The sequence below is a fragment of the Lycium barbarum genome, chromosome 8, assembly GCF_019175385.1.
Source record: "Lycium barbarum isolate Lr01 chromosome 8, ASM1917538v2, whole genome shotgun sequence".
Lineage (NCBI taxonomy): Eukaryota > Viridiplantae > Streptophyta > Magnoliopsida > Solanales > Solanaceae > Lycium > Lycium barbarum.
This window is the reverse complement of record NC_083344.1, coordinates 129,266,060-129,278,064: the sequence shown is the minus strand read 5'-3', so window position 1 is coordinate 129,278,064 and position 12,005 is coordinate 129,266,060. Positions and strand designations below refer to the sequence as shown.

General features: G+C 41.2%; 1 protein-coding gene across 1 annotated transcript; it reads left to right on the top strand.

Annotated features, from left to right (window-relative positions):
- Positions 1 to 9,954: 9,954 nt before the first annotated feature.
- Positions 9,955 to 11,192, top strand: LOC132607384 (uncharacterized). Its single transcript, XM_060321324.1, has one exon. It carries the CDS (start codon positions 10,052 to 10,054, stop codon positions 11,024 to 11,026), a length of 975 nt encoding a protein of 324 aa, XP_060177307.1. The 5' UTR covers positions 9,955 to 10,051; the 3' UTR covers positions 11,027 to 11,192.
- The last annotated feature ends 813 nt before the right edge of the window (positions 11,193 to 12,005 follow it).

The window sequence follows — 12,005 nt, the reverse complement described above, 5'->3', positions numbered from 1 at the left end:
GTGTGCATACCCTCGTTAATAAAGCACTGCCAAGTGACCCCAGTCATTTTGCGCCTGTTCGAGTCAGAGACAAGGGGTCGTAAATAGCTGGCTACGCCCACCGGATGCGATAGAAAGCTGCAGTCCTCGGGGATGGTGATTGTAGCCGATCTGGTTCTCCTTGGCTCCACGCTCGGGGCCGGGAAGATATTCACCAAGGTATCCCTGGCACCAGATTCGGAGGTCCGGTTGGCCGACCTCGTGGCCTGGGGAATAAGGAGATGACCAAAGCTCGCAGCTTCACCGGAGGCGGGGGGAGTGCTCGAGAACATATCATCAAAATCATCCACCCGCGGAGCCGGGGTAGATGAACTTGGAGCAGCCTTAATATTTTCGGCAAAGGCCGGGGGCTCCGCAGTAGTAGCAGGCTCGTGCTCGGGAGACGGACGAGCATCTGTGGGGGCTTCGCTCTCCGGTACTGGGGCGGTTCTTTGATCGGCTTCGGCAGCGGCCGCTTCCCCGGACATACTTTTCCTTTGCAGGGGAGTATCTTCCGAAGAAGTTTCACCTGAAATGTCGACAAAGTCAATCGACCGATGAGGAGCCGGGGAAAGTATTTCTTCCGCACCTAAACGTGGAGCAGGAACCAAGAGACCTTCGTCGATAGAAGGAAGGGGTGGAACAGAGACCGTCTCCTCCGGTATTGGAGCCACGGAGGGAACCGAGCCGACTCTCCGAACAACGATATCGTGCTCCGTCTCTTCCCTTGAAGACCGAGCAACGCTTCTTGCTTTCTTCATTTTGGGCGTCTACCCTTTTCGGAGGGCCGTTTTCCTTTTGCGACATCGTCTTGAACACGGGAAGAACCCGCCGTGTCAAACTCGGACGTCGGTGCTGAGAGAGCGGTCCCCGACTCCGATCTAGGGTGTTATATCCCGTATTTTTGAACCTCGGAGTATCTGCTGGGGTGTGGCCCACACACCGAGATTTTTTTTGGAACATTTGAAAAGTCATATGAATCACATATGTAAAGTTAAACACAACTCATGAAGTACCCTTGGACCAAATCAAAGTGGAAACCCTCCAAACGAATATTTTTAAGAAAACGTTTTCGGGTGACCTGACTTTGGGGGGCAAAAACTGTATTATAAGTTTGGAATTTCGAAAATACCTTGAAATAGAAGTTGTAGATAATTGAATTAGCTTTCCATCCATAGGTCGTGGGTTCCCAGGTGACGTTGGTACAAGGAGTTATGAACGTTTTAAGGTCGAAAGGTCAGTGGGCTAGGCCCAACTCGGGACCAACCGAGTTGGCCCAAAAAAAAAAAAAAAATTTAGGCCCAATGTTTAAGGGGTGGCCGGCCAAGTGAGGCCCAACCCATGGCTTTAATGAGTATTTCCATGTGCTAATTAATTATAAAGGGATCAATATCCCTTAGAAGGTTCAAGAGACTTAGAAGAGAAAGAAGAGCAAAACAAGAGCAAAAAAAAGAAGACCATTTCGGGTTTGAGGTGCAAAAATTCACCACCAAAAATCTTGCTCCTAAAATTTTTCTTTTGTGGTTTTCCTACTAAGTTAAGGTTCCTTTGTAACTTGGTATAGTTGGATTGGAGTGGGGAGCATTAGAATCACCAAAGTGATCACATCTCCAAGTGAAGAAGACTTGAAGAAAAGGTAAGAATTTCTACCTTTTTATTGTGTTATGAAGTTTTGATTGTGTTGTAGTATATAGAAATGTGTTGATTGTATGGAAAAATGGAAGTTTGCAAAGTGGGTGTGTGTTGTAGGTGTGTAGCCGTGGGTATGCACAATTGTATAGCCACAATGTGTTGAATTTATGTTATATTCTAGTTGTGATTGTGATGAAATGCATATGGGAATTGAAAGTTGGATGAATTTAGTTGATATTGGAAAAAATAGGCATATGGCCGTAGGGTGTATATGGTTTGGGATAGAAAGGAATTGAGTTGTTTAGTGTGTTAAAGTGTTGTTGTGATGTTTGTAATGTAAATGAAGTTAGAATGATATAAGTTTGTATTGAATTGGAATGTAGAAACTTATGTCGTTTTAGTATGATTTTCCGACATTAAGGAAATGAAGTTGTTTGGTTGCTAATAGTGATGATCATTGATGAATTTGGAAGTTGGAAACTTGTTATGAAGTTGTATGCCAAAGATTTGATGTTTTGCATAAGTTATGACTTTGGCGGAAAGTTGTATATTATGTATATCGAGTGTATATCTTGAGGAAAACGATATGAAATGTTTCTAGAACTATATGGTGATGATCATGATTGTTGTTGAATGTGAAATTATTGATCTTAGTTGAAAGTTGGGTTGAATTGAAGATTATGTCAACTTGTGAGAAACATGACTAGTTGAAGGATATTTATGTTTTTAATGTTCATTGTTGATATTGATGTTGTCGTTTGGGTTGTTGTTGATGATTTCTAGCCGAGTTGAATTCTCGGGGTGCTATATGTATAGGGGAAGTGCTGCCGAAATTTCGGTAGCCAAATATGCATTAAGTTGAAACTTTGGTATTCATAGCTTACAATTGGTAAACTTGACCAATTGCAGTTTTTCGACGAAACGGGAAGTGAGTTTGGAAAGGCTTAAGGAGCGTGAAAGGTATGTAAAGCAAACCCAATTCTTCCCTTGGCATGCCCTTAGTGTATTAGGGTCGGATCCGGGCCTCGAAGGACCTCTTGGCCCTCGGAATCCGCAAGACAAAATTTCAGTTTTTCCTTCAGTAGAATTGAACCATTTTGATACGCTTTTTTTTTTTTTCTGAAATTATGCAATTGTGCTCTAAGTTACTCAGAAAGTCATAGAATGTCTGTATAACCTTCGTAGATGATATTATATGTTTAGAGGGCACAATTTGAGCCCGCCGCCTTATTTGTTCTGAGGCGGGCCCACTATTTACGGTTTTGCCCCTAATGTGTTAAAGCTTCCTTTTTAAAAGATTTTTGAAAGAAATGTTTTAATTACCCTACTAATCGCTTACCTCGAATATTATTTTAAATATTCTGTTAAATATTATAAATTATTTTGACACTCGGAATGACTTCGGGAAAGTTATACTTCTGTAATTTATTATGATATCCGAAATACATTTATTATGATTCCGTCCGACTCCATTGGATTGGTTTGTCTTTGATACGCTTCATCGAGTCTTTGAAAACATTTATGATATTTTTAAATTGCATTAGTCTCTCACTACTCCATTCGTGGATGTCCCAATGTTTCCCACACTGAGCCCGGGCCAGGATATGTTGTCAAGCGTAATTCTCTGCATTGTTCGCCGCGCCCCGATGTGAGGGGGCAGGCATACGCGTACATGGGTCTGTGGAGTATGATGTGCCATGTCCGCCTATTCTGATCTGATCTGTTATGGCCATTCTGATATGACATTTTATGATACGGGGCCACGCCCCCTTTTCTGATTCCTCTGTATTGTGGCACCAGTGTCGGGAGGGTGACCACGTTCTGTCTGCCGAGTCCCGTGGCAGGGATCGGATATGATATGACATATGTTTCTGTACACATTCTGTCTGATTTGGAAATATGCATTTGACACTCTGGATTTTGTACCCATTTTCTGTAATCATTATGATTTGACTTCTGTGATTCCGCTTTACATATTCAGTACATATTTCGTACTAACCCCCTTTCTTCGGGGGCTGCGTTTTCATGCCGCGCAGGTACAGACGACAGGTTTGCTGATCCGCACGTTTAGGATCCCATTTCTGCTATTTTGGGGCGCTCTCTTCTACAGAGCCCATCTTTTGGTACAGTCTGTCACTGCTATCTGGATATGTACTTTGTTCAGGGTATGACGGGGCCCTGTCCCGTCTTATGATTATGATATGTTCTGTAGAGGTCTGTGGATACATCTGTGTGGGTTCTGTACACATGTTTGGGATACTTTGTTCTATGATGGCCTTATCGGCCTATGTGTGCCAAGTCTGCTTTTTCTGATAAATTCTGTAGCATCCACTAATATTATTATATTATTATTCTGATAATATGCTAATTTGGGTATCGGGTACGTATAGGTGCCCAGCTAGGGCACTGGTCGCGGCCCACGGGGTTGGGTCGTGACATAGGGGTTGCCGAGCCCTTAGGCAAACCTGAATAAATAAGATGTTAGCGAAAGTCGAAGGACGGAACGAATAGAGAAGGATGCAGTAGAATAGAAGTACAAGACTACCGTGATTCTGGACGACCCATCGACCACGTGACAGGTGGGCCCATGTCCGGTTGTCATAGGGGTGCTGGTCAAGGAGTGCTGTGACCCAGTCACTCAGATTCCGAATGACCGGAGGAACATACCCATTGGCTGATAAAAAGTAAGGAAGAAGCAGTGAGAAAACAGAATCAAAATTCAACGAAGCATGCTAAAGCAATTATTCGAGATTTCGGACTTACGCTTATTATTCCACTTCTCCGGGAAAGGCATGTAAACGGCTGGAATAATGTCCTCGGTCTTCACCCGGACGTATCGCTCCAACCACCCCCGGTCCCTGTCTTCATCCATTTTTGAGAAAAACGAATTTCAGCTACGCTTGGCCAGTTTCATTACGCCACCCCGGAACAGCCTCGGGGAGTATAGGCGTATCAGGTGGCCCAGTGTGAACTCCTTCCCGGCGTTGTTGGCCAACAACCGGAGACACGCTACGACCCTCCAAACAATTGGGCCGATCTGAGCCAACGTGACGCCGTAAGTCCGGCACATGTCGAGAATTACCGGATCCACCGGAGGGTCGAGTTTGAGAGTGAAAGGGTATGTGTAAACATACAGAAACCCTTCACGATGGTCAGTAACAGATTTATCTGGTCCGGTGGCGAAAACCCGAACGGGACGAGTGTCCCACCCGCAGTCGGCCCGGACTATATCGAGCTTATCCTCGGTAATAGATGAGGGGTACCGCCTCACGTCGAACCCCCTGTCTGAAACGGAGGAAGGTTTTTCGACCTCGAGATCTTTGTTGAAGTTGAATTTAGCCGGTATGATATCCGAAGTCGTGGGCTCGAATTTAGCCGGAGATGCAGGCTCGGCCCCCGGGGATGACACCAGTGGAGCATCATGGGAAGTGATTTCAGACATCTCGGAAATATGAAGGAAAAAAAATTCAATGGAGGAATTTAAGAAACATGAAGGAACTGGTGATTCGAGGGGTGACAAAGTACGAAGCAGCAACACTCGGGCAAAAATAGTTGACAGAAATGGTGACAGAGTTGGTTCTTTTGCACGTAATATGAAGCGATGAATCAACAGCAGAACAAATATGAAGTTAATTGTGTGTGGTGTTGATGAAAGAACGCAGAAACAGAGTAGAGTTGAAGAAGAGCAAGGCGTGAAAATGATAAAATGAAGAGGTAAAGAGCCTTATATAGGCATGGAAGAGGAACGGTTACCGAGGACCACCAATCAAGGGGCGCCACGTGCCCCCATCATTAATGCGAAGCGACTCGAAACGACGTGCAAAGGGCGGTTGGCAGAGGCAGACCACCCGGGGTGTGACACGTGGCCGATAGGAAGTGAGGCGTTACGCAACCGTTCCCGCCAAAATGAGAAGATAGCGACGAGCTGACAGAACCACCGGTTTCAGAAGTCATCCACTCCCCGTTACTCCGATAAATCGGAGTAACGGGAAGTGTGGGGGCTATCTGTATACGGTAAAAATCGGTTACGAGGCAAACCGGTGGAACGAGAATGTGCCGATATTATTAGCCCTTGACCGGGGGAACGCTTGGACCGGAGCTAAGCGAGGGACACTGATTGATCTGCCTTCTTCGTCATTGAAACGACCAAGTCCGGTAGCCCGAGCATCCGTGGTCGTTGGTCCGCATAGCCGTTGGTCCGTGTGGTCGTTGCATGCGAACCACGCGTCAGTAGCGTCCTGTCATGGTCAACTACCCACCATGCGTGTGTCAGACGGCGCCGTCAATCTAATCCCACCAAATCCGTTTAGAGTTGTCCTTATTACTATTATTTTATTAATTCACATTGTATAAAACCCATGGAGGTCACGCTATAAATAGAGACATTCCCCTCCTTTGTGGGGGTTGGCTCCTTTACTTTCCAAGAACCTTTGTAATAAGAAAATTTCATAAATACAATCTTTCTCTCTCAATATCTGATACGTCCAAAGCTATTTATTTCCATTCATATTGTGTTCCTTCCATCAAGTGTTGACGATAGCCTCCAAACGTCCATGTTCGTAATAACTCAAGCAAGTTATCATTATTAGCCGTCATATTATTAAATACTCATATATATACTTTCCATTACCGAACATATACTAAGATCCAAGCGCATATCCTATACCCGCGTATAAATTCAATTGTTTTCCCAAATTCGGGGTAAACATTATTGTAAATCATCCACTCCAAGACTATTCTTGTAATTCAGCCATCAAATTGGCCCCTAGCAGGCTAGCCCAGTAATTTGCCTGTAGTTATCGCATTTTTTTTTTGTGCGGATTTCCTCTCTAAGGCACTCATCTTTAATTTTTGTCCATCAAATTGCTGGTCTTTAATTTTTATCCTTCGCCTAATATCATGAGGTTTGGGGTTCAAACCCCGACTCAGTTAAAACAACAAACGCAAGGCAGAGTTTCGTAGCATTAGGTCTATTCGGGCAAAAGTTAGGCCTTAAGGCAGATTTTTGACAACTGAATTAAAAAAAAAAGTTTTAATGCAAACCTCTACCTTAAGACAGAGTTTTGCCTTAAGGTAGAGGCAAAACTCTGCCTTAAGGTGGAGTTTGCCTTATGCCTGAAGGCAAAACTCTGCCTTAAGAAGAGTTTGCAGCTAAATATGATTATATTCCCAATGCTCGAACCCGAGACATTTGATTAAAAATGAAAGAATAATTATCACTCCATCACAACCTTTGCTGGCAATAGTGGGAGTTACTTAGTTATGAGAAAAAAGTGTTAAGCTCTATTTAATTCAAAACACGATTATCCCAATATTAATATCAAGATAAACAATCTCACATTTTGTACGAAATATATAGATTTTATAATGAGATGCCCCTAATACAATCAAACATCTAGAACAACATCATTAGGTTCAAATTTTTTTTGGTTGTTATACACCTGTAACATCATTGACATTTAGATAATATTTCGCCGTTATAAGCAAAAACGATACATAAAATCTATTTTTTCATTTTTAATTGTCAAACTCTAAGCTTAATCACACTTTCTATAGCGAAGAAAAATATTTACATGATGAAAATTATACATTCATATAATATTCTTTATCATAAATAGTGTACTAAAGGATCAAATATTTGATCAAAATGTCTACGCTTATTATTGGTAATCATAGATATTTTTTATAAAGATGGTTAATGTTATATTACCAAAACAATGAAGATAGCTATTATATGGGAGTAATTTTATAAAAAGTGTGTTGTTATAAAGTTAGTTGTTACTGTTATAGAGAAGTGAAATATAACATAAAAATCGATTCCGAAAAAATTTGATTGTTATAAAATGCGGATGCTGTTATAGAGAGGTTTGACTGTACCTATAAAAAATGGGACCCTATTAGGAAGCTGTTTATGGAGCGTGGAAGAATAATAAATTGATGTTTTTTTCTGGCAACTAATTAAATATTTAAACAAGCAAAATGTGAACGTAATGTAACTGACACAATTTTTCAAAAGTTAATCTGAACTTCAAATCCAATTTCAAATTTCACAAACATGTTTCCAAACGTGTCTTCAGTTTTAATCAGTTACCCAATTACTTCAGATGTCAAATTATAGATGCTGAGATATCTTTAAAAATTAAACCGATTCCGAAAAGTTCAAATTTAAGTTGATATCATATCAGCATCCAACCAAATACAGATAAGATAAGTGGCTACAAATTTCCTAAGTTGCAGGCAGCCAATACAAAATTTGAATTTCAAAAATATACTAAAACAGCATTTCCCTCTAAAATCCTACTTATACAAATCCAAATCATCAGATATTTGCTAAATTCCTGAAAAGCCATCAATAATATTTCTTGTCCTTTGTTTAAACACGAGAGTTCACACAGTAAAGTTCCAATAATTAATTTTTATTAGGTTTGGTGTTCTTTTACATCTAGTTAAAGACTTAAATATCGGTGTAAAAATACATGCCGATCCAAAATTTTAAGTTTATGCTTTTTTGTGATCCTTCGCTTGCCAACAACCCCTAACCCACTTACGCTACTTGATTCACAGCGTATATACACATTTTTAGTGGAATTCTCAACACATATATAATAATATAAAATGAGTTTAAATATAAACCCTTGGGTCTATCATGCAAGGCAGCGGGGAGATTGACGATGATGTCACACATCGTATTGGGGTAGGGTGGATGAAATGGAGGCTAGCTTCAGGAGTGCTATGTGACAAGAAGGTGCCACCACAACTGAAGGACAAGTTCTACAGAATGGTGGTTAGACCGGCTATGTTGTATGGGGCGGAGTGTTGGCCAGTTAAGATCTCTCACGTTCAAAAGATGAAAGTTGCCGAGATGAGAATGTTGAGATGGATGTGTGGGCACACTAGGAGCGACAGGATTAGAAATGAGGCTATTCGGGATAAGGTGGGAGTGGCCTCGGTGGAAGACAAGATGCGGGAAATGCGACTGAGAGGGTTTGGGCATGTGAAGAGGAGAGACATAGACGCCCCAGTGCGGAGGTGTGAGAGGTTAGCCATGGATGGTTTCAGAAGAGGTAGGGGTAGGCCAAAGAAATATTGGGGAGAGGTGATTAGACAGGACATGACGCAGTTACAGCTTACCGAGGACATGACCTTAGATAGGAAGGTGTGGAGGACCCACATTAGGGTAGAAGGCTAGTATATAAGTCTCGTTATCTTTCCTTATTAGTAGGCGCATTAGCGCATTATAATTTCTTGTGCTTTGATTTATGTTATTATTTGCTACTTTCTGTACTTTGATTACTCTATTTTATCTGTGCCGCTTTCGTGATTTGCATTTCCATATCGCTTTGAATTCCTTGATTATCCTGTTTTACTGTGTCGTTTGCATTATTTCATTGCAATATCGTTTTAAATCTTTTAACCTTATCTGACCCCCTTTTTATGCTTCTATTGAGCCGAGGGTCTCTCGGAAACAACCATCCTACCTTGGTAGGAGTAAGGTCTGCGTACATTATACCCTCCCCAGACCCCAAGATGTGGGATTTCACTGGGCTGTTGTTGTTGTTGTTGTTGTTGTTGTTGAGTTTAAATATAAACGTGAGATTCATATAGCTGATCAGTGACGGAGCTAGGATTTCACCTAGGGGGGGTCAAAAATATAAAGAAGTAAATACACAAAGAAGCCAAGGGGGTTCAACATCTACTATATATACATTAAAAAAAATTAATCTTGTATATACACTGTAATTTTTTGCCGAGGGGGTTCAGATAAACCCCCTGGAGCCTACCTAGCTCCGCCCCTGTAGCTGATCATAACATTGTGACTACAATTATTGTTGTTGTTGTTCTGTCTCAACACATACAGAACCTGAACTAAAGCTATTACCGAACTCGTATATTACACGGTGTATCTGCCCCTATGTAAAAATTAATAGCAAATTCTTTTTTTTTTTTAATAAAATAGACCAACATGAGTTATAGTGGGGTGGTTAGGATCCCCCAAAAAATTTTGTCCGGAGCGACGACTCTAAAAATAGCGCTGCAGTATGCCATTCAAATTGAGTTGGGCTCCAATGCGGGACCGAATACCCGATGGAAAACAAAATAAGAGAGTTTTTATAAAATAATCCTTATTTATTTGCTTTAAATAAATTAATTTTGATTAGGGGTAAATTCGTACATAGACTACCAAATAAGCCAAAAAACACATTCATCATTTGAGACTCAAATCCAATAATGCATCCAATTGCCAGCTCAGTTCAGCGGAATCTCCGTTTTCCCAACCCTATATAAACCCTCACTACTTTCTCTACTCGTCACTCCAACAAAAATTCCAAATCCAAAATTTGGGTTTTTTCTCTTTTTCCCTTAAGTGAATTGGTTTTTTTTTTTTTTTTTTCAAAAAACAATGAAAGCTTCAATCAAATTTCGCGAGGAACAAAAACCATTAATCAGAGCTAAAGTTCCTCTAAGCATATTAAACTTTCCTTTCCAATCAGGTATCGTTGCTGGTGAATCAAAAGAGTTATCTCTAAGTATCGGCACTTTATTCGATTCTGGTCCTTCTTTAAAATTCGCTTATCGTCCAAATGATTCGGGTAACCCGTTTAGTTTTGTTTTCAAAACGGGTATTGGACATTTCGGGTCACCCGTATCCAGCCCATTTACTATGAGTGCTGAATTCAATCTAATTGGGAATAATCAAAACCCTAGTTTTTTCATTCACTTCAAACCCAATTTCGGTGACTTTTGCTTCAAGAAATCTCACTCATCTTCGACTTTAACAAAGAGTTTGGGCACGAATTTCGAGACGCCGGTTTTGAAAACGGAATTTGGTGGTTTTCCGGTGAAATCTGAGGTCGCCGGAGCTGTAGAAAACTTGTTTTCCGGCACGGCGGTGAGTGCCCGGACTTGTTTTCCGGTGAGAAACCGTGCGGTGGTGAGTTTCCGGTGGGGTCTTAGGTTTCCGGCGGGTCATCCGGCGGATGAATCGGATACTGTTATAGTGGGGCCCACCGGATTCGGGTCGCCGAAGGGTATTTCGTTTAGACGGTGTCCGTTGTTGGTGATGAATAAGATCGGTATCGCACACGTGTCGAAAGATGATTCGAAGAAAGGGAAGACCGAAAATGCTGATGTGGCAAAAGCTTGTTTGGATGTGAAGCAGCAGTTGGAGACAATACAAGCTGAAAATGGGTTGTTAAGAAATGCTCTGAATGATTTAAGATCTGAAATAGCTTCAAGACCGTTTAATTTTCCGACAAGTGGAGCAGAGAACGGTAAGGCTAAATATTCCGGTGATCGGAGGATCAATTCCGATAAGAAATCGTCGAATGGGAAAGGGATTGAAGGGGATGTCAATGAGGACTTGAAGAAGGCTTAAATTAGGTTCCTGTTTATTTCAGAATTGTTCTTATTTTGATCCTATGAGGTTCCTGTTTAGATTTGTTTTGTTGTTTATGGGGGATAGAGTAATATTGGATCTTGTTAAAAAGAGTTTTTTGAGGATTTAAGGTGAAGTAATAATAGAAAACAACTTGTTTTGATGAGATCTCTATAGTATGGGGGGGGGGGGGGGGGGGGGGGGGAAGTGATGGTTTAAAATGTACTTATTGCTATATTTTTAAGTTCAAGTGCTGGCTTTTGGTAACTTATTGGATAAATACATTTCGTTTATTATGGCATTTTAGAATATTTGCTATTATGACTGTAATAATACATTTTCGGATCATCAGTCAAGGGCTTTGGTCTAAAGAGCACAATCATGAGATTTCTTAGTCCGTCTCTCTCGTCTCCGGTGCCGAGGGTCTATCGGAAACAATCTCTTTACCTCCCAATGTAAGGATAAGGTTTGAGTATATTATACCCTCCCTAGACTCCACTTGGTGGGGTTTCACTAGGTATGTTGTTGGTGTCGTCGTTATTTGGTCTCGTGTATTTAGTCTATTGAAGTGAGTGCAGATGTGTGGATTAGACGCACGTCGTGAGTTCAAAATCTGCCGGCGTAAATAGTTGGACCCTTTTTTCATCAAATTTTGAATCATAATATGGAGGGAAAGTGTGATGTTTTAAATGCTATGTTGCTCGGACTCTTAAAAATGCCTACGGCATTATTTTGGAGGATCCGACACGGATACGGCAACATTTAGGAAAGTTCCAGCAACATGGTTTAAATGTATACCGCTATATTTATAAGTTCAAATGCTGGTTTTTGGTTACTTACTGGATAACTAACATTTCCTTTATCATGTCATTTTAGAATATGTTCTATTCCGACTGTTATAGTAGTAACGTAATATATTTTAGTTCATTAGCCTACGGCTTTGGCCTAGTGGTAAGAACAAAGCGTGTGATGTGTCGAT